This window comes from Nesoenas mayeri (genome assembly GCF_963082525.1).
Source record: "Nesoenas mayeri genome assembly, chromosome: 3".
NCBI classification, from domain to species: Eukaryota; Metazoa; Chordata; class Aves; order Columbiformes; family Columbidae; genus Nesoenas; species Nesoenas mayeri.
Window position 1 is genome coordinate 28,294,760 of NC_137544.1, and position 24,600 is coordinate 28,319,359.

The window sequence follows — 24,600 nt, forward strand, 5'->3', positions numbered from 1 at the left end:
ACTAATCTGCAGTGATAAACTTTTTCTGTTTTGCAACTGTACTGCAAAAGTACCCCCAAAACAGTAGCATACTCTTATCTGAGAAAATGTGTGAGAAGAAACAGGTCTTCAACAGGAAATAGGATTCTGCTGTTAAACTCTAAAAGAAACATTAAATACTGTACTTTGCCACATAGTACATATTTCACTCATATTTTTTTAGTTGATTCTTGCTGTTTATTTCGCTATAGTTCACCAGTTACTGAAACACATTGTAACCGTAGTGAAACAGTCACTACAACTATGATTATTTCCATGTAACAGTATTAACAATAATGCCATGTGTTGGTAAATATATTTGGAAGTTGGATGAATCTATAGTTTTCCATTATGTTTGGTAGAGGCTAACAGAATGCTTGCCTTTACTTTCTTTGTTATATTTCCCATATTTGCATAGTTTCAATTGTATTCAATATGCAAAAGGGGTTTTAATTAATTATTTATAACACAGTGATTTTATTTTGTCAATTATAGAGCTAAAAATCATTAAAGTTCTTGATAGAGGACAATTCTTGATGCAGGACAATACAATTCACACAGGAAAATTGGTTTTATTTTTGAACTTTGCTGTCTTAAATATGAATCTAACAGAAAGTAAGAATCTGACAGTAATTTCTGCTTGGGCAATGCCTTAGATTTTTGCTCTGTTTGATGATGCGTTCAGTATTTTTACAAATTCCACTGAAATAAAAGGAGACACTACATGCTCCCAACCTTTTGAACCTCTCAGACATTCTCCACAAACTGATCTACATGCATGTAGAATTTAAATATATAAGTGTATTGTGCCACTAGGAAATTCAACTTTTGAATCCTGAATTACCTAAATTCAGGATTTTAGCTAAATACCTAAAAGATTTTTACTATATAATTGCATACTTTCTCATCACAAACTATTATTACAAAATGTAAAGAAACTACTACAGTGAGAATAAAAACTGACTTTTACATTATATAAGAGAACCTAACTCATTTTCCTCAGTGGGAGGTTTACTATCTTGAAGAGCTTCAAAATAGTGATTTCCTAATAGTTAGATTATAAATTTCACCCCTGTTTAAGCAGTAATAGTTTGAGATTTTATAAAAGCACAAGCACCAGTGTGCTGTGAATATGCATAAAAAGGAACATGTCAGGCACTCTTAATTAGAAATAATTTGGAGTTTCATGGTTAAGTCAGAGTTTTATCCTTAGGCCTGAAAACGGCAAAACCATTTCCTCTGTAACCACTTCATGTAAGTAGCCCGTGTCCTCTCAAAATGACCACTCGCTTTGGTAGGTGACATGAAAGGATCGTCCAGTTGGTGTGTCCTTGAGCAGGATGCTTTAGTGAGGGCCCCAGAGAATCATGATGTTTGCTTCACACTCTTAGCTAGCTGAACCTTCTGAGAGTGGCCAGGGAGCAGACAGGCAGCTGCACATCTTTGTATCCAGGAATGAAACATTCCTTCTGTTTTTAATTGCAGCATTCTTGAAATCAAAATGTCAAGGTAGCACAATGTACCGCCATCCTAACTCTTTAGCACAGTTGATTTCATTGGTAAAAGGCCTAAGTAACTACTGTTTATTCAGTTCTATAAAAGCAAACCCAGTCTTCTATGTCTCTTTCTTACAGGCTACATAATAAAGCTCAAACACATTATTTAATACCTCAGCTGTTTTATTACACGGTATATCCTGTGGAAGAACACAAATGAGTCAAGCTCAGAAAATAAGTTTTGCCATACTGCCTGAGGAGACAGATAACATTTCCCCAGATGACTTGATTATCAGCAAATTAGCACTAACAGAACAAAAGGCAGCAATTCAAGTCTTACTGAAAGAAGGTGTTTCCAGAAAATGCCATAGATGGAGAACTAATGAAAGAAAAAGAAAGCAAGTATTTGTCACTTATGCAACAATGATTATCTTTGAATGAAAAATTACTCGAAGGAGTTGGGAGATTTACAGCTGAATATGTTACAAGCTTTAGAAACAATCAATTTTTATACCAACATTTTCAAGCAAAAAATCAAGGGAAGAAAGCTTGTTCCCCAAAATTCTAAACTTGCTATTATTTCATTTTCTGTTATCTGTTCTTGTCCAAAATAGCGTTTGTTATCAAATTGTTTCATTTCTCCTAAAGATTACTATGACAAGAAAGCTTTTGTCCACATTAAAGAAGCAGTGATTCAGAAGCCTAATACTAGAAATACCAAAATTTCACAGGTCTGATCTACATGAGGAGACAAAGAGGTTTCTACTGCTTTTATCAATTGTTGTTTTTTTTTTTTTCCCAGAAATAAAAGAACAGCTTCTTGAAAAGTGCTTATCCATGCAAGCCTTTATAACAAAATGCTACAGCTATCTCATTTTTAATAACATCCAAATGAAAAATACAAACCTTTAAACAATACTTTAAAAGAATAATTAATTATTTTAAATGGCTCATGACTGGTTATGAATAGATGTGAATATAAAATAGAGAATGTACTAGCATACTGACAATTATTTAAAATGTTTATATCACTATTAACTGTTTTCACAGTAATTTTTCAAAGCAATTAGTACCCAACAGGCTCCATAATGTTCTTTCAGAGCAGACTTCTGAAATGTATATCAACTCTCTACTCTAGCTCTATAGTATACCATAAAGGAATAGATCCTATATCTGTTATGAAGATCATGGTTTGGGAGGAAATGTCAGTGCAATGGTATATAGGTTTGCAGAGACTGGAACACCTGTTGTTGGAGTCTGTACTTTGAAGAGCTCTTTCTCTAACTCAACAAGCTCTTTCTTTCTCGTTATCTTCCCTCTAGATATAACTAAGCTGTATCTTACACTGTCATTTAATCATGCTTTTAATCGATTCTTAATAACCATGGAAAACTGCCATATTCCTTTGCAATTTCATGAAGTCCCCTTGAAGGTTTTGAGAAGTAGGTTGTTTTTAACTGATAAGCTGCGTAAATGACCAAACTAGGAACAGAATAGATGGATTCTAATTCAGGATCTGCTGTAGCTAAATACCTGCATCCTTAACATTAAGGACATGAATCACACAACTTACTTACACTCTTACAGTTAAATACCTGTAAAGCTTCCCCACCCCATGGGATCTGGGACATAGTTTCTAAATTAGAAGTAAGTGTAATATAATGTTGTATTAAAGCTCAGTTATACTGACACTTTTGACGTGGTAGTAGAACACTGTTCAGAATGGCAGAAGAAAGATTAGTTGCAAATCTCTTCACTACTTTCTTGTGAACCCAGCTGCTCTTTCCTAAAAATCCTGTTTTCCTTCAATTTCGAAAATACTTCAGTAAATTAACCCATGGCAAGTAAAAATCTGATATGCAGTAACTGATAAAACAAGATGGCATCAGATTGAAGATATTTTAGACATCTTCAAAAACTTCTCCATAATTTTGTGAACTAAGAAGGAAGAAAATCGGAACCGTATGCTAAGTGACTGTGCAGCTAATGTGATTACTCACAGATGCAGGTTATTGTGAAGTGTTAACAGGTTACACTTCGTAAGGTATGCCTGTTTCATATCAAAGTGCAAGATAATATCCATGCGTAAAAGTAGAGAGAACATTAAAGTTAATTTAGATAATTCCTTTTTTCATTGTTCACCAAAATAGTTTTTCTGTTGAATTTTATTATGCCATCCAAACTGTATGGGAATGGTTAGCTATTTCTTACACACACTTTAAAATTGTAATACTAGCAACTAGTGCATCAAAGCCAATATACAAAGTTATTTGCATTCTGCCTAAATCCTCATTTGTTCTTAACTAGCCTACTGCGTTCTTAATTTTTAATGTCATCCTTTAAAAAAACTAAATCTGAAGGGAAAGCTTACTACTTTTTTCAAATTTAGCCCAAAAGCTAGAGCGTTAATGTTTATTTTGTGGGAAATCAATAGTATCTCATGAGTTTAGACACTGGCTGTGATTTATGACATCAAATGTATTACTGAAGTTTATACATATCTCTAAATTTTTTTTTTTTTTTTTTTTTTTTTTTCCTGCTGGCAGAATCGTAATGGGTTTTGAATCATTTTCAGGGAAGACAAAATAAGTGAAAATGCTTGAACTCTGGAAAAACAGAGGATATGGGGTAACAGTTTCCTGTTTTCCTTTCTGGATACCTCAAACTGAGACTTGATTGTGGAGGTGAATGCATGGTTGCCTTTCCTCACCCTCACCTCTTTACATGATTCCCACTTCCTCATCCTTCTTTTTCATGGAAATTGTCACAGACTTGTTTTAAATCATACATACACAGTATAAACATTATTAAGGAGATGATAGATGTATGACTAACTGGACACATGAGATTGTATGCTTCTAAATATGGCTGAAATCACAGAAGTTGAGCTAATTACATTTATTTTCAAAACCAAATAGAAAAAAAGACCAAAAGAAATTGACAGAGATGAATGATACTACTCAATGACACAACTTAGAAATGTTAAGAGAGGAACCATGTCTAGAAAAGATGTCCACAAAAGAAACTTCAGATATTGAGGATGATATTATCAAGTATTGCTCAATAAACCAGGGATTCAACAAGTATATATTGGGGAACAAATGTAGCAAAGTCTCCATGTGGGCTGTTGCAAGATAAATGCCTGTAACAGCCTCCTATTTTACTACTGGTTTTGCAGATTTGTCAAAGGAGTTGACCTTTAAGTAATGTACAGAACATACACAGGCAACATATAAAATTAAACAGATTTCCTGTTTTTAACACATGACATTTAAATATTCTTTTTATTGAACAATTTATAAAACTTTTACAGAATACTAAAAATTTTGGAGACTTTAAAATGTTAATCTTATAATTAACAGTCAAGGACATACTTTCTTTTCACACACAAGACAGTGATATTCCAAACCTATCGCTATGAACTTTACAGTAATAGACAACCATCTGCCTTCATGCTAAAGCAGAAGCATTACATTTTTTCCACTCGTGTAGGGATTTTGCAATGAAGCAGATAAAACAGCTTAGCTAACAAAGAATTGTTTCAGGGAGGAGAGAATGATACATTTCATATTAAAGTCAAAAAGCTTATTTACCTAGAAAGAAATAGAAAAAAAAGCAGCTCAGAGTACACTACCTACCCTTCACTGTATTCCTTATCTACACAATCCTTCCTTGCTATTGTTTGACCTAGCAAACACAGTTCCATAATCAAGATTAAATCTATGCCAGCAGCAAATTTTCTACACTGCATTTAGAGTTTTTAAAATAAAGCTTGTAGCAATTTCTCCTTTCTGGATGACTTTGGTAATTTGTAGTTAAAATTTTAAAAAAGGAAACACTGGAAGCACTGTTAAATGGAACTGAGGCTTCAGCTGGTTGCATATATATGCTTTAGACTAAATCCTCACTTTGTATACATTGGCATATATCCAGTGCTGATATATTCAGTTTGACTTCAGCAAATACAGTCATTCATATCCATGATTTTCTGTTTCCTCAGAAAAATGAAGATAGATTTCCACTTTTCAAAATTGTCATTTAAGGACATTTCAGCTTTCAGAGGTATATGATCATTTAGAGTAAATGCATCATGTATTTAAATAAACTAGCTGGGCCCTAATATATCCATGATGACACTTATGTCTTGAAGATATTTCCTGTAAGGGCAGAACAAGCTGCTGGATTTTATTAGTTAAGAAGCAATCTAATAGGAAAATGCAACATTGCATATAATAAGATGCTATCAAATTGAACAACATGACTTAGATAATGACATTCACTTACTTTTACTACAGAAGATGGTCTTATACGTTGTCAGAAATATACACAAAGTAACTCAGTGGTATATCTTAACCTAGATATGAAATAAGCAAATGCACGCATTCTAATGAAGCCAAGATACCTACGCAGGGGTTGTATATAAGACCTTGTCTAACATGATTACAAGTTTACATTACTGAAATGTGCAGATGTACATTATGGTATCATTAAAAAAAAGATCACAGCTATTTTTAAGGGGTTAACAGACAATTTCCTTGACTGGAGCAAAGTTTCTGGATTGCATACGTGATAATTTACTTTCTCCTTTGCAAGGTCTATGGTAAATAATAATAAAATGATTACAGATGCCCTTATCTCCTGTACTTATGAGACTTTCTGAAGAACTGGTCCCTGAATATCAAAGGCTTATAATGAAAGTTCAGCTGGGCAATTTCTGGTCTCATTACACTAAATTATCAATATCTCATTGAAACTACAGGATTAAATAAAATCACATTATGCTTCGGTTACTTTTCAGCCACTAAATGGAGGATACATAAAATCTGATCTCGATCTATATAAACATGTAGTGCGACAGCACATGCCCTGTTGTAGCTGCCCCAGTGAGCTGCTGATGAGCCTGTCACATGCAGCAGCCCTGGCTGACCCGGGAGTGCTGAGCACCAGGGAGGCTGTTCCCTCTATTGACGGTGGGGTTGCAGAGGGTAAAAGCAGAGCTCTGTGAAAAAAAGAACCCTTTAACTCATTTTCTTCACACAACAGGGAAAAAGAAATGTTCTTCTCCCAGTGCCAGAACTATTAAAAGACATCCCATGCAGAAAAATGAATCACTATTAAAATCTCATCACCAAGCATGCCTGCAAACATCAGTGAACCAAATGGTATCTCTTCCAATTTTAGAAAAAAAAAACGAAAGATATCTCATGGAAACTAGACATTTAACCATTAAAATGATGATATGATTATACAGCTGAGATTATATTCTCAAAAGGAGCTACTTGTTTCAGTTTTGTTTTGTTTTGTTTTTTTTAAATCTTGTATTCTGATTTATTGAATGGAATTGTTACCAGTTTGTCAAACGTAGGATGTTTCAGTCCTAATCATCAGATATTTGGTTACATTTGCAACTTATTATAATGGTCTTCTACTTTTAATTTGCTCTTCAGGTAGTCATAATTCAGTCATATTTTCACACATGATTTTTGAAACAAAGTCACAGAAAGAAAGAGAAGGGGACTTCCTCATTTACACAGTGAAATAAACATGTGAATTTCCCTTCAAAATGTAGTCGGAAGACAGTCAACTTGTCCCATTTTATGAACTCAGCAGGCCTATACTGGTTAAACTTCAAAGGAGAAAATGCCTTAGGATGATTTATTTTTGAATGAGCAACTCAAGAAAAGCTTTTTTGGTCAATGGACCGAAAGGTACTTCTACAAAAGTCCGTGACACAGAGAGGTAAATGATCAGTCCACATAATATGATTCAAACATAGATTATGTCATTTTTCACTAAAAGCACCAAACTGTAGAAGACTGCTGGACTGACAGGTCAACTGGAAGGTAAGACTAGGTCAGAAGAAGGCAGCAATCAGACACCGGTAGAAGGCAGCAGTGGACTCCAGACACGGTGTCACCCAACAGAGTGGCTGCGCATATAAACTGATATGGCCTATTACCCCAAGATGCCTGTCAAACTCCTCAAATTTAACATTGCTTACTCCTGGCCGAACCCTCAGGAAAAGCCAAAATATGCTCCCATACAAAATACTGCAGATAATGCTGATAAAAGGTTGCCAAATGCATTCTTTGGACTACAGGAGGGAATTCTGACACATACAATGTATGTAAATAAATAAAACACTGCCTTGAAATATTGAAAATACTTCATTGAAACACACTGAATGGTAACTAAATCAGTTCTATTTGAAGGAAACATGCTTTTTTCATTCCACTATTTTATGGATTCTGGTGCCATTTACACAGCTGCCATGTACTGAAAGCAAGTGCAAATAGCATGCTTAGATACCAAATGCGTAGAAGATACTCACAGAATTCAATTTTAACACTGACAATGTGAAAATATATGATTTAATTTATTATAAAGTTGGGAAAGGCTGAAAGATATAACATTCTCTGATATCTAAGCAACACAACAATTTTTTTTTGAGCTCACAGTCATTGATTGCTTTCACATATAGTGAGTGTAATGACCTACTTTCAGACAGTAATACAAGGTGATGTTAGCTCAGATATACCGACAGCCTGACAAGGGCATTTTTAACTCCAGGTGCCTGTATTTCATACCATGGGAAGTTCATTTAGAGGATGTCACAGTTATATAACCATAATCTAGAAGATATTTTTGTTCTTTTCCTGTGTACCAGTAATGCCCTTTAATTACTATGAGATTTATCCACTGCCATTTATAACCCAGCATACCTTAAAAGTCAAAACAGTGTTGGAAGCCAGCTAGAAAATCTGTCATAAAAAAGAACTTTCTGAAAAGCAGTAATGCAAAACAATTACAACTACAAAACAGAAACCCTGGCAGTTATTGATCAGTTTGTCTTATAGCCTTGATTCTTTTTACAAAGAAACCCAAATTGTTCAAAGAATTAGCTTTTATTTAAATTCTAATTAAATTATGTTCTTTTGACTAATTTGTGCATTATAAGAAAGAGTAATACAATAGAAGTATAAATGAGCTACAGAGTGAAAAAAGCCCTTTTCAACAAAGGACCAGGCACAGTGGAGAAAAAACAATCTGTAGAAATGGAAAGCACATAATCTTTTGAGGAAATCTTCTCCTTATTTACATATATTAACTTTTTTTTCTGTCTCAGAAATACTAGGTTGCTTAACATGCATTAACACTGTGCACAACAATTTGCACAAATAACATTTTTTAATTTTCATTAACTCAAGCCTGCAACTCTTCCAACTGTGCCTGACTGATATAACCCATTTTACCCTCCAATTATTCTAAATAACTCAATGCATCTACTCCTGAGTTACCAACACTAAGTGAAAAGGAAAGCTGAGAAAGATGATGATCACTACTTCTTCCCCATTTCCCGCTCCAAAGAAGCATAAGACACAACTAATAAAGAATGAACCATGACTACCTTTTTCGCAGAACCGGCCAGTAAAGTGCAGTGGGCAGTCACACTGAAATGAGGTGGCACCAGTAGGCAGAGAGAGAGGATGACAAGTTCCTCCATTATGGCACATTCCTTCCTGGCACACGGATGGCAGTTCAGGGGAAATCTGAGAGGGCACAACAGGCTCTGGCAACTCAGTCACATCAGTAGAAACCATAGGGAATGCTGTTGACAGATGTGTGGGTTTGGGAATCCTGAAAGGATAGAGACAACACATCAAAACAAAAGATCATGAGACACAATTTTGCCACTATGCTTCAGCTTCATTTGAAAACAGTAGGGTTTTTTTGTTCAGAAATTTAGATTATATTTAAGAAAATGTGAGTACATTAGTAATTCTCAAATCGAATTCCCATTCTGAAATCTATTAAAAGGTAATGAAGGTATTTTTCCCTGTGATGGAGCAAGAAATTACTTCCGTGCATGTAGCACAGTTTGTACATGCTCTCAGAAATTCCTTTTCAGTGGATGTCAACAATGCAGTAATAAAAAAATACAGGCCTGAATTATTAAATACTTTATTGCTTGAAGTTACCCAATCTCACGACTGTTCTAGAAGACATGACATTCACTGAAGTAGACTAAGCACGAGTATGCTGCAGTACAGAAATACAGTACATTTTAATACATTTTAATTCAAAGAAATAACTATACGAGGGGAGAAGGGGGTGAAAAAGACAGATGGTTTTGTTTTCATATTTTACCACAAATTTACTTGTTTAGAATGACATTATCTTTCACTTCCTAATTTTTGAGCTCTCACATTAGCTACTAGACTGATATGTTAATAATTTTCCTCTTTTCAAGTTATTTCCTATCTCAGTTACTAGAAATTAGTTAGCGATACCACCTGTTTGCCCTAATTATCAACTGTTTATTACTGCTTTTTGTTTTATCCAGAGAGACAAACTTGTGACTCGCTAAAACCATACAAATTTAAGGCTACTGATTTACTAACCAGAACAACTCTTATATGTATAATACAAATTGTTACAACGAAGGCAAAACAAAAGGAATCAAAAGGAACAAGAAGATTAATAGCTCTTTAATAAGCTTGCACAGCTAAGAAAAAAAGTTCTCATTAAATTTTACATAAGAGCTAGACATTCTCTGATTTCATTAAGTTCAAGAGGTTCTACTTTTTTCCAGAAGGCAACTTCTAATTCTGAAATTTGGCAACATTAATCCAATAAAATACTTTAATATTTTTACTTCATTAGTAATTTATACTTTCTGAATATTTCTACTATTATTTAATGTTGTACAAATAGAATATCATTATGGAGAATGGGAGACTGGATTGAACTGAAATGTCACTGAAATTTTGCCCAAAACAGAACATAGGAATTATATATTTCATGCAATCGTTTATAGGCATCACAGAAAGTGAAAGCACTTCTGGCAATGTATTAAACATCAATAGCCAAATTATTTTTTATTTTAGTAAAAATGGAGGTTTAAACCTGCTTTATAAAAAACAAGAGTGATGAAAAGTGGTGTGATGGGACCCCTTCAGTGTGACTTTGCGTTCTCCATTCTAGGCATTTGTCTTCTTAGATCTAGCTTCTGAACTAATTACATCACCTATTTAGTGATAACAACCTGAAAACTTATTTCAGTAATTTTCTTTTTGGAATACATGTTTTATAAAGTATTAATAAGCTTCAGAATATTGTGAAATACAAAAATATAACACATTCCAGTTAAGTATAGCATTTGTAACTCTCATTAAATGAGAACATGAAAAATCAGTTTTCTCAGTCATCCATACAGCACCTGTAAAACCTGCACAAAGACAGTGATACACGCTGGGAAGCAGGCAGGAAGGAAAAGAAGCTGGACAGAGGAAGGACAGAAATAATTTAGGACAAAGTACATATCTAAGGGACCCAGAGAAAGCCACAGTGATTAATAAAGGAGTGGAGCCCTGGGGAAGTGCAAAAGGGACACAGGGCTTATGAGACAACAAAGAGGAGACGTGCAGAGCAATAACGATAAGGGAACCATTAGAGGGGGAAACTGAAGTAGGGACACAGTCTGTGTCCGACATATAAGACAGCAAAAACACATGCACTGTGGTGGTTAGAAATGAGGATACAAGGAGTTCAAGGCAGTTAAAAGCCATCCACTTGGTAGGAGAGAAAAGCATCCACAAAGATGGCAGACAAAAAAGCTCTAAACAAATCCCCAAAAGATTCTGGACAGGCTTTTTAAGAAATAGTGATTTTCTGTTTATTTCCATGTACATTAGTAGAATAATAACATTTCCATTTACATGAATAGAATTACAACAAAGGAATTACTGGATTCATAACCATCCTTTTCTCCTAAGGGAAATAACTAACATGATCTTCATATGGGCAACATTAAGTGTCTACGCAGCTAGCACAGCGAATTAAAAATGCTTAGTCACCTGCTGCTGAGATTGCAACCACTGATTAAAAAAAAATAAAATCTTAATTTTCTCCCCTAACATAAACTAAATATATTTGAGAAACTCTGAACTAATAGTAGGCTTATGTAAAGAAATCAGACATTTACAGGAGAAATGTATTGGGAGTTACTACTGGGCTTTGGGTTTGATTTTTCTGTTCCTCCTGAAAAAAATCAACAACAAAACTAAATAAAACTTGGAGATGAATCAGGGCATAATCTAAGCTCTCACTAGTAGTTATTAGAAAGACCATTTCTCTAATGAAAGATAATCCTATAGATTACCATTACAAAATTTATTCTTCTGAATCTGGTCACAGCTACTGTCAGGGATAAAACAGTGAACGAGAGGGAAATGTGCCTGACTGGCAGGTTATGGATTCTTGTATCCACTGGAAGCACTGATTTCCAGCTGTGGAAGTTTCAGATCCCCTTTCAGGCGGGAAGCTACTGTTTTTTCTCTGAGATAGAATCACAGGAGTGTGCTTCAAATGAAATTTTATGAGCGCAAGCAATGCAGCCTCGCTTCATTTTTTGGATGACATTCTAATCCACTGAGAAGAAAGAGAAGAAAGCTTCTTGGCAGGTTGATTTCTCCCCGGTTCATTTGCCTGTCTCTCGCAGTGTGTCAGCCTTTGCAGTGTTGTTCTGGATGTTTTGCTTCTAGATGGTGCCTGACTGCTTACGTGCCAGCATTGCTTCCAGGCCCCCTGCAGCTCGCTGGCTTGCTGCAGAAGCGGAGGAGTTTGCCTGGGCTGGTTAGTGGGGCGAACGTCTGCAGCTGCTCTCACAAGCCATTCGAGCTGCTGCTGTGAATAAGTAATGATGCCAGCTCAACCCAGTTTAACTAAAACATTTATTTGAATAAAGAGCCAGGAAGTGTTTAAAGTAATTTAGTAATTGAGGTGTTAGAAGTTTTGACAAAGTGTAACAAAAACAAATCAGGCAAAACTTGATTCACTGGTACTACACACCAAGGCCACAATTTTCTGGTTTTTTGTTGGGTTTTTTTTTTTTTTTTTTTCAATTCCTCAGCCTGTCACTGCCTTTCAGGTCAACTATGCACATGAAGATGATCTAACTTGCTATAAGCAACAACACATTGTTTTTAATCTTAAGATGAGCTCAAACAGCTGAATTTTAGAGGCTTGTAACCTTGTGTTTTGTAGCTAAGTGCATGGAACTTTGAAATGCTTGCCTAAATATAGATGCTAGTGCAATTTGAAGTCTTGTTTATTTCATATTACATTCTTTACCGCTCAAACTGAATGGCAGGAATATAGCACTTAGAGACTGTACTTAATGTTAAGTTATTAAACCAAAAGCACACATACCCTACCCAGTCCTGCTTTCCACTCCCCTGTGCTTTTCTACTCCCTTAAAAAAGAGCCCAATATTATTAGTGTGTGGGGCTAGGGGGACTGTGAATTTAAAAAGTTAAGAAAACATCTGGGAGGCCCCAGCTGTGCACTGACCTGGCAGTGCAGGGGCTCAGCCTCGCCAGGGATTGTTGCTGGTTTAACCCCTATGCTGGGGACAGTGACCATGACCGGCGCCAAGAGAGCTGCGACTATTCAGCCTGGAGAAGAGAAGGTTCAGGGGGATCTTGTCAAGTTGCATAAACACCTGAGAGGGAGGGGAGGGTAGAAGATGGAGCCAAACTCTTTGTGCTGATGGCCAGTGAAAGGACGTGTGGCAATGGACACAAACTGAATTATAAGAAATTCCACCTAAATATAAGGGTTTTATTTGTTTGTTTGTTTTGTTTTGTTTTTGTTGTGGGTTTTTTTTTTGTTTGTTTGTTTGTTTGGTTTTTTATCATAGAGGTGATTTATCTGTATAATGGACTTCAAACTGAGATCTGCAAAAAGAGCAGACTTGTCCTCAAAGTCATTCATTATCAGGACGGTAGCAGCCATGTCTGCAGAAGCACTGACATTTTTCCTGAAGCAGGTTGATGAGACATGCAATGGCATGGGAGTCCCAATGATGTGATAACATCCCCACTGCCTATATCTTCTGGTACTTATGGACTTAACATTTTATTACTGGAGTAATGGATTTAACCTTATCTGATATAAGTGTGATAAGGAAGTTTGTATTTTTAGCTTGTCAATAAAGTAATTTGTGTTGGGAAGCAACTGCAATTTTGCTTGGTAAAAAAGTGTGTAGATGTCATTTTTCTTGGGCTATGACAGACTATTATTTTAAGCAATGTTTTAGTTTTGGGAGCCAAAAGAAAGATTTTTCAAGTGCATTAGCATGCATGATAGATTATAATTTCAAAACCTTATTAAAATGAAAACAACTATACTTCATGGAAATGTTGATCTAAACAGGAATAAAAAACTAGAACCTTGCATGTAATTTGGCAAGAACAAACAAAACATTTTAAACTGTTTATTTCCCTGCTCACAACCATGTCAAGAAGAATACTTTAAATGGCATTTTACCAATTTCAGTGAATCCATGGAACAGTGTATCTGCACACTTACCCTACTGGAGAAACCACTTAACAGAGTAATTGAGGAAACAAATTCAGAGATTACCTGAGAGAGATCATTTTTATTCAGCAGTTTATATATGAAATTAATTTCCTCACCCATCCCAGTCTTTGCTTGATTTGAAAGAATCAGGTGTCTGTTTTTGTAACAGAGATGACAAACAATCAGATCTATCTCTTAAAAAAATCCAATTCTCAGTGTATTTTCCAGGCTATGAGCCCAGCTTCTCCCTCCTACCAGGCACAACATTTGGTAGCAGAACTCAGTGATATTGTAGTTGCAGCTTCCCATTTAAAAATTTGCAGTTGGTATAACATCATTTGCAACTGCTTTAGCACACACAGCATCTCATTTAATGGTGCAAACTCTTAGCAATGCAAATAATGTATTCAATATACAACGCAGCCGAGGGTGTGAGAATGCAATTAACAGATATAATTAAGTTTATGAAAGCTTGGTTTACAAATCCAAAGAAAAATTATGAACTCCAGTATGCATAGAAATGCCAGATATGGGAAGAAATGCCAGGTATGGAAAGAGAGGTCAAAGAGGAAAGATGAAACAGGAGTACATGTGCTAAGAGACCTTCCTGTTCTGTTTTCTTCAAAGTATGTAGATACCATAGACTTTGCAACAGATAAACAAGTTAATGTGAAAGAGTTTACAGCAAAAATTCTTTATGTTGAAAATTTAATAGCAAAGGCTACCCCTAAAAATTTCATTAAAGTGAGTTTTCCTTACATGATATTAAATATATATATGTGTATATGCATACATATATATTAGCCCCTAAGTTCAGGGCATGACAAATAATGGTTTCTCTAGAACAAAATTTCTGTACCAAATGCAGTTCTCTTTTTACTTGACTTGCTTGCAGAAGTAAATGAGTTTTGAGTATCTCATTTTTTTGCACCAATCTTTACTTGGTCTTGGTTTTGCCATCTTGTAGCCTTCCCCATCCTCCTTTTAAAGTTCTTCTTGACTTTCTATCATCCAAACATTAAACTCAAAAGAAGGAGAGCAATCAAAACTACAGAGCGCTAAGTAGACCAATGTGCAAATCTTAAAATTTTTGAAGTTTATGCAAATCTCAAATCAGTCTGAACTTCAGCTTTCTTTTTTACATTTAGTCAACAGTCACAGAGAAGCACTTCCCAGTTTCATCTTAGCTGCCGTTTAGAAAAACAGCACTTGAAATACGCGAGTACTGCATTTTTTTCTGTTGATTTATGCAACTACTTTGTTTCTTGAAACTAGTGGTTTTCAATGGGAAAAATACTTTCATTCCCTCCTTGAAAATTCTCCCAGTCCTGAATAGTTGAGTAAATTCTACTGGGTAAATTGAGTTCCTGTAACAGAGAGGCTGTGACAGTTGTCTATCATATCACAATTCCAGAATGAAGTCACTAATGTTTACCAAAGCTTCTCTCTAGCTTCAAGGGCTATAGATATTCTTCTACCTCCATGATGCCATCCACAATTTAGACGCTAAAATGGAAGATCTACCTACGGCATATTATTGTAGCACAATGTGTCTGTGAGGGATAAAGGATAAACACTTCTTGATACCTGATATAAAATTGATTTCCTATGTAATAATTCATCTTGGGTAGGATTTCTGCACTGTAATTCTCGGGACTGTAGTAGCCAAACCTTTGGTCTATGCCCACAGTAAAGATTCTCCAGAAGGCTAGAGTCCTGCCTTGCCAAGAAAGAAAATGAAGTGCTTCAAGAGGTATATTAAAAAACCAGAATTGATATAGTGGAAAAATTCAAGTCTGTATGCGGATGAATATTCTCACCCAAGTCATTGGGAACCATATAGGAACAATTTTCCTTTCTCTACTCAACCCAATGGTAGTAGTCTGGCAATTTCATAATGCTACCATTCCATCAAGCTGAGGACACAACTGAAGTCAAGTGTCTGATAAACCAGAACAGTGAACTTACCATTTATCTGAAGAATAAAAAGGGAAAACATATGTAGCACTTTTAGATATGTCTTGTATAGTCTTATCATTTCTTTGGGACATGCGTAGTACATCTTGCCCTCTGTGAGATACACTTTTGAAGGATGAGGAGAGGCACTCTCATACCCTAACAGGAGTGATGTGGACTGCCAAGATAATCAAGGGGCTTGCAGAAATGCATGAGAACACATACTTTATCAGGCTGGAACTTCAACGCACCCTGGATAACATTATAGTTAAAATGCAGTTTTGAGAGAGCATACTTTATTTTTAGGTGCCTCACATGAGAATAGTTTAGGCACCTAAATAATTTGCACAGATACAGTCCTTAATCTCTTTATGCATTCAATTCCCAATGTGCTGAAAATAATTCTTGCACACATAGTAGAAGTAGGGGAGGCCTATATTGCTTTATAAATATTAATTAAGATTGCCAAGTAGAAAGCATTTTACTATTCAAAGACAAACTGGAGAGATATGGAAATATAAAAAGACATTCTGTATCAAACTCTATTGAAATTACCACAAGAGCTGTCCTGCAAGTCAGATAAGACAGACATGTAGAAATCAGCACAGAAAGAGTTAAAAATGCAGAGTACTGTAATGTATTATCTAGTGTTTCTTCCAGACTTAATTTCTAATTAGATCTTAATGCTGCAGAATGGCTGGCATGCATAAAAACAAACATCATTTATTCATCAGTAATCTAGCATTTAACTGAAATATTACTGCATTCTTATTGAGTGTATAAGGAAGAACATTGTAAATATGACAGGTAAAAAAACCCCATAATATTAACAGAGGAAAAAGATATATTATGAAAACTTCCCAAGTACTATTTTACAAGGTAGTAGATAAGGAACTAAAATAGTAGGCCTTTATGTACATTTTTTCTATGAGGAAAAATGATTTTATAGTCAAGAAAGTGTGTGTCACAGATGCGAGAGTAAACAATAGCCCATAGTGGATCTGGGTACTGGCTTATACTTAAGAACAGGCTTCACCAAGGGCAAGTCTCCCTGACCAACTTAGTGACCTTCTATGATGGAGTGACTACATCAGTACACAAAGGAAAGGCTGCAGATGTTGTCTATCTGGACTTCTGCAAAGCCTTTGACATTGTTCCCCACAATATTATTCTCTCTAAATTGGAGAGATATGGATTTAATGGGTGGACTGTAAGCTGAATGAGGAATTGGCTGGATGGTCACATCCAGAGAGTAGTGATCAATGGCATAATGCCTAGATGGACACTGGTGACAAGTGGTGTCCCTCAGGGGTCCATACTGGCACCAGTACTGTTTAATATCTTCATCACTGACACTGACAGTGGGAGTGAGTACATTCCCAGCAGGTCTGTGGATGACAGCAAGCTGAGTGGTGTCATTGACACACCTGAGGGATGGGATGCCATCCAGAGCAACCTGGACAGGCTTGAGAAGCAGGCCCACGTGAACTTCAAGTGCAAGGTCCTGCACCTGGGTTGGGGCAACCCCTGGCATCAATACAGGCTGGGGGATTAAAGGGTTGAGAACAGCCTGGTGGAAAAGGATTTTGGGGTTCTGGTGGATGAAAGACTGGACATGAGCCAGCAATGTGCACTTGCAGCCCAGAAGGCCAATCATGTCTGACTGCATCAAAAGAAATGTGGCCAGCAAGTTGGGGGTGTTGATTCTGCCCCTCTACTCCGCTCTGGTGAGGAGCCACCTTGGCAGTTCTGCATCCAGCTCTGGAGACCTCAGTAAAGGAAAGACATGCACCTGTTGAAGAGGGTCCATCAGAGGACCACCAAGATGAGAAGAGGATGGAACACCTCTGCTATGAAGACAGGCTGACAAAGTTGGGGTTGTTCAGCCTTGAGAAGAGAAGGCTCTGGGGAGACCTTATTGAGGCCTTTCAGTAATTAAAATGGGCCTATAAGAAAGATGGGGAAAGACATTTTAGCAGGGCCTGTTATGACAGGACAACAGGTAATGATTTTAATCTAAAAAAGAGGAGATTCTGGCTAGACATGAGGAAGGAAGTTTTTCCAATAAGGGTGATGAAACACTGGCACACGTTGCCCAGAGAGGTGGTAGATGCCACATCCCTGGAAAGATTCCAGGCTGGGCTGGATGGTGCTCCAAGCAACCTGATCTAGTTGAACATGTCCCTGCTCATTGTGGGCGTGGTTTAACTAGATGACTTTGGAAAGTCCCTTCCAAACCTTATCTGCTGCCTGCTACTGTTCAATTTTAATTTTATTTATTGTTTTCCTCTAAAGCAGTATCATATTTTAGAGCATCCTATTGTAAAAGAGAATGCTAGTAGTTGCTTTTTCCTTCTTCTCATCTTAGCAGTAAATGAGTGTAAGGGTACACTAAAAACATTTATGTTCTTATTAAATGGATCTTCCTAACTGAAAGCTGTTAAATGCTGGAGCATGAAATATTTTTCTTTCATGCAATTGGAAAACTACTTGAATTTTGGCCACAATGTGGTTTTGGAATGAGCATTCTCACTTTACTTGAGAGTGAACGAATACTGTAACAATGAGAATGACAGCAGTACCAAGAACAATCAATAACAGAGTAATTAACATGTTCAATGCTATACGACCTCATGTTCAATTTCTTTTCAATTCCAAATTCTCCAAGGCATCAAAATGACACCCAAAATCACCTTTTCCCTCCTAAATAATTGAAGACATTTCATCTGCCAGTAAAACTCTCTGGACAGCATTCACTTTGTCAAACATTATCTGCTCAAGAGTTTGGAAATCTGCATGAGCTGATCACCTTGATTCTCCCTGTAGATGATCTATGTGTAGAGAGAGTCATCTCTAGTTCAGCCTGCTGTAAGATAGGTGATTACCTTTCTCCATTGACTACAGATAGAACTGAACAAATTCACTCTGACAAGTGAGGACAAATTCCTAGTACTCACTCTGTCATGCTTAAAATCATGCATGTTTTGATTATGTAACTGAAAAACATCCCAAATCATTTTTAGCTATGTGAAACATAACTTTACAGCAAAGGACAGAGCTTGCTTTACTCTATTACAGCCTAAAGTGATCTTTCTAAACTTTTAAGTAATCTAAGTTCACAATGAAGAGACAAATATGACTTTAATGTTAGCAAGAGAATGTGACTCTGGTTTAGCAATATCTTAAAACACAGGGAGATAGTAACAGGCAGCATCATCAAGACTGCAACTGAGAAGCTTATTACTAGTGTGAACAATGGCAAGAAAAACATAAGAGTTCACAAACAAGAAACAAGGAGAGGAAACTCCAGTTGCCTTGACAGCAGATTTCCATCTTTCCTTTGAATTTGCAGAATGGTACTCAAAACTGCCTGCACAGGAATCAAGATAAAATGCAGCAGAACAACAATATGCCACTGCACTGCACTAAAATAGTTTATGTTTATGCTAAGACTAGGAATAATTAGGTTTAAGTTTATATTCAGACTAGGAATAATTAAGGAGTTGCCTTTCCTCAACCTGGATTACTAACAGAAAAATGCTAAAAAATGGATTATTAATACTCTTCCATCTTCTTATCAGCTGAAAGTTGTGACATGGCAAGATCATAGGGAGGCAGAGAACATATTAAACTAAAAGTATGTTATACTGAAATTATCAGGTAGTTAACTTGTTCCAGGGTAACATTTAAATGAATTGATATTTTACATCTATTGATCTCAACAGCTTTTAGTTATCTTAAACACTATGTGAACCCAAACATTATGTCATAGGAGGTTAAAATACCTCCTTATGATTTGGGACTAGGCAATACCAGTTGCCAGAAGTCATTGACCTATCCAACTACAAAACAAGTATTAAAGCAAGCAAGAAAGAGAAACCTGAGGCAAAACTGGGAGAATATTCTCAATGACAGAGTTAGTGAATACTTCTCATTGTTACCTTCAAATTGCACTACGTCTTTCTGCCATTCTTTCTTAAGTAACTTTAAGTCATGAAGCCCATCTATATTGAAAGCATTGATATTGGAGAATTAACAGGGTCATTATCTCAAAGCAGGTAATTTTCAGAATATCTAAATTAAATCAGAATGTTAAAAGATATAATACATTATATTTTTCCCTTCTTTCTTACTTTCTTGATTTCCTTGTGAAAAATTTGGACAATTCACTTAGAATTCACGATTCAAAATATCTATCATCTGTTTATATTAGAAATGCATTCTGAAGGAAAACCAAGTCTTTATGGTAAACAAAATTAATCTCACTTGCAACTATAATAGAAGCTTCTTGCCACTTAAGAGTTTTGAACTCTAGTCAATTTCTTTCATAGACTTTGATTCAGTCAATAAAATTTTATATCTTCTGGTTTATGAAATGCATTTTGGTAAATGCTGGAAGTCAGTTACTGATGTTACACTCATGTTTACAGTGCCCAGAAACTGAAGAGGTGTAATCACTTCATTTTTATACAAGACTCAATTTTATAACATCAGTGAAATATGTTAGGCAGTTGATTCTAATAAATTACTGCATTTTCAATGCAGAATGATGGCTAGGCCTTCAGCCTAGCTCTTTACAGATGTAAAAATTTCAAATTACATCTTGGATTCTAAGGAATTTTTTTTGTCAGTTAAGAAAAGCCAACACACACTTTTATGTCAACCAGGAATTTGTATGAGTATGAGTAGTGTAGCATCTTCTCCTATTTACCTCTTAATTTTACAGTGAATGGAGAGAGGAAAAATGGGGAAAACTGTCTTCAGAGATCTGGCCTGAAGCATGTATGTCTCAATGAGTTCTTGCACATTATAGAGAAAGGTTGGTTTTATTTGTTTGTTTGGTTTTTTTCAGTTCCTTTATGTGCCTGTCCTCTTTTTGACACTGCTTACAATTTTAACACCTCAGAGTTTTATGAGCTGAAATCCTTCCCTTTCCTTGTACAGAGATAAATTACTTAAGATTTCTGCTGTTACTACGACCAATCACAGCTTCCTGTAAACTTCAGACCTTCAAAAGAAATCCTCAAACCCATAATTATTATTTTTTCTAGAAATTTACTGATGACTTGAGAAAGATGCGATTAGGAGCTGAAGGAGAGGGCACAAACCCCAAACTCATCTATATCTTATATGTGTGATTTTGAGTGAATTGTCAAAAATGTACATGAATACCTACTCCAGTTTTGCACAGATGAAACACTGATTTCTATACACTCTGAATATTCTGCACATTACAGAATTTGATCTTCTCAGAGACAGGCTGTTTTTGTAACTATTCATGTTAATGTTTACACATGTATTTTGAATTGCTTATGCTTCTGGTTTCTACTTCTGTGGAAAAAAAAAAATAATAAAGGATTTTTTATTCTCACAAATATATCAGATCAAGACCTGTCTCAGTTTTTAGGTTAAATTTCTGAAGCATTTTCTCTTTATCCAAGGGCTATAATTTCACTTTTAAAGAAGGAAGGAGAAAAAAAAGGGAAGGATACAATAGGATTTAAATCTGTTATTTTTCTGAATATTTGCTTCAACATAGATCAATAGTGTATGTTTTTTAAACACTATACTAGTGTTTCAAGGCTGCAGGGGGCGCTGATGCACTGTATATCTACAGTACTGCAGAGCGAGAGTCAGACAGGATATGATTAAACAGTCCTGCAGGTTACAGATACAGAAAAAAACACATAAAGTATTTATAATCAATTTAGGTTTTGAGAAATTAGGTAACTGTAAAATATTTATATGAATTTTGAAGGAGAATTAATGTTTCTTTTACTGGTAAATATGTTTGTTTTTCTGTTGCAATCAAGTAGTTGTAGGGATAACACTGTTAACTTTATAACCAAGGTCCCTTGAAGGATGATATATCTTTCTAGTATTGCATTACTTAATATTACAGCCTTAGGTAAACAGTCCTCATTCCCTGTAGAAAATAAAATTTTGCTTAGCAGCTCCCCAGAGAAGACCTTTTGTTTACAGTTGATAATAGCTTGTTTATATATTAATCAGCCAATACAGACACTATCTGATTCACAAACTCATTGAAGTAAGAATGTATTACATAAGAAACCATGTAAGAAATAATTTTATGTGTAAAGAAGCAATTATATATTTTATCAGTTTATTCAACATTTTCTATTTTAGGACCTAAGAAAGATGGCATCTAAAATGTAGAGATTTCCTGACAGTAAGAATGTATGACAATTTATCACTCAGCAACATATGGTAGACATGCAACCATGACTACATCATCTATTTAACATTCAGTACTGCTTGGTTTTTCTTCAATTCCTTTATGCACATAATTCCTTCCTTCCTTTTTTTTTTTCTTTAATGTAACTTACATCACAGTTTCATCTCTTCCGTTTATCTCCAATCTTCATATTTCCTGCAGTTAAAACGCTACTAATCCTAAAAAATTATGTCTGTCTATACAAGCCTTTATTTTAACACAGGAACACATAAAGAAGCCACCACTTCAATTGGTAGTTTGTACCAATAATAATCATTACTGTTACAGCTTTTTTGGTTTATTACCATCTCAGATGTTCTGTTTAGAGCTTTCAGACATTGGTTTTAATATGCTGGTCTCTACTGAGCTAAAGAAACCTCCTCCATGTCCAGTGTTTCTCCTCATTAAACATATGTGCTATCTTCATATACAATATAATCACCTCAGTCATATCTTAGGAAAAAATAGAAAAGAGACTGCTTCTTAAAGTATCATTCTGCATAACTTAAAAAAAAAATAAAATTACCAATTTATTTGAGGATTTTTTAATTACACATTTCATCTTTTTTTCTTTTAGATATTGCTCCAGTGCACACCAGTGCACAATAAAATACAGTACAACCAATATCAAGTGGATAGTGTAAACAAAAATGAAATTGCTTTCCTACTTTCTTACTCAGATGCACAGAAATGACATTTAGCATTTTACTCCAAAAGCTTACATTGAATTGCTTGTCTACATTAACTAAAAATAACTCTTCAGGACACTGTTCTTCCCTTGGAGTTTGGCCTGTTTAAAGAAGAACTTCAAAGAATTATTATTATTATTATTTTTTAATTTCTACAGATTTCCCTTTTTCAGGCTCTCTTTTTCTTGTAGTAATTAAACCTGTGATGTTTCAGCAATTTCAGAGGATTTTAATTTTATTGCAAATACCTATTATGAAGCTGATTGCATATTCATAGATGAAATTTGGGTTCACAGATTCACAATAGATATCACGACAATGAACGCCTTTTGGATATCAACAAAATAAAGAGCTTTAAAAAAATCTGGTTTAAAATTTGGATCATTTAGTAATTTAGATCTAAAATGGGCAGCTGTTATTAAAAGTGCTCTGCCAAAAAGAAGCTCAAACCATCTTTTAACTGTAATAAATATTCAAAATATTTTTCAAAAGTGGAATATTATTTGTGATGGATTTTATTTTCGACAAGAAAAACAGGTTTTATGAAGTTGTTGATTGTTTCTCTTTTATCTTTTTTAAATGAGACTTTTATAAACCCACAAGTACTTTAGAAGTCATGAAGTCCTGTATTCTACTCACTGACACAATGAAGAACACAGAATGGATGCCAGCAGAGAGCTGCTAGACAGAATAGAACTGAACTTCCAAACTTTTCTATTGACATTCTGGCTGTTAGCAGTTCAAAGCAACTCTCATGATTTCTTATTGCTTCTGTATCAAATTCAAAAGTGAATCTCAAAAATGAAAAAAGTCAAAAAGAAAGTATTATACTGATTCAGGCTTCCAGTAGGCAAATTATTCCTTTCAGTATGACTCTCATTCTTACTTATTCTGTCTAATATGCCTCTCTCTTCACAATACAGTCTGGTATAGCAACAAGAGAAACTGTATCTCCATTCCAAGGCACTCTCTGCACACAACTTGGAAGTCATGGAGACCTGTTACAAAGTTTAGTTATTTGTGAGTATGTAACAAAACATTTTTTTCTCTATTTCTAGATTTCTATAATTGGAATGACAGGAAATGCTGGCACTAAAGCTAAATGTGACTGTAGTACGATGAGGAAAGCATGCAAGATAATTTCTTTTACTATTTGATTGGTTTTAGACAATTCCTTCTGTTATATACTTGGCTTTTCTGAACCACTGCTCATAATAAATTTAAGACTATATATCTAGGGAAATATTCTGAAAGCAGAATTCTGTCAAAACATCTATGCACCCAACTGCAAGTTTTAGATGGGCAGAACAAAAACAAGATTATTTTTTCTATTTTAAGAGAATAGAAGAAGAGGGTTTTATTATTCACACACCTGTCTGGCTAGAAGCTCCAGTGATTATTTCAGGAAGCTACTGAACCATCCCACTTGATATCTTGTGTCATTAAGATAACATTTCCTCAGCATTAAGGTAAAGTTTTCAAAAAATATTGCAATGGCTATGATACATGATGTTATCAATTCTGTGAAAAATATAGGAAATTAATTTTTAGGAATATTCAAAAATGGCTTTAAAGTTAGTTTTTATTTTATGAATCTGCTCCAGTTTTGTAGGAAATTTGGGATGTTCTCAGCCTTTTTTTTTTTTTTAATTCTAGCAATACTCTTCCATTTTCATGTTTCTAATATTATTTTGTTACTATGGGAAGCTGTGATGAAACTTGGAAAAAAAAAAAAAAGATTACATTTATTCATGAGAAAATGAGTCTTTCTCATAAATCTTAAAAAATGTATTTTCTTGATACAAATTTTTTCATGGTTTTACATTTCAAAAGCTAATCACAT

The 24,600-nt window shown here is 35.2% G+C and overlaps 1 protein-coding gene across 1 annotated transcript in view; it reads right to left on the reverse strand.

Moving 5' to 3' along the window:
- Positions 1–24,600, reverse strand: part of EYS (eyes shut homolog) — a gene marked incomplete at its 5' end in the record, with an annotated part of 675,648 nt that overhangs the window by 190,444 nt on the left and 460,604 nt on the right. Inside the window, one exon of the mRNA XM_080341398.1 lies at positions 8,923–9,152. Coding sequence (XP_080197524.1) covers positions 8,923–9,152 — 230 coding nt within the window. The remainder of the gene's footprint in view (positions 1–8,922; positions 9,153–24,600) is intronic.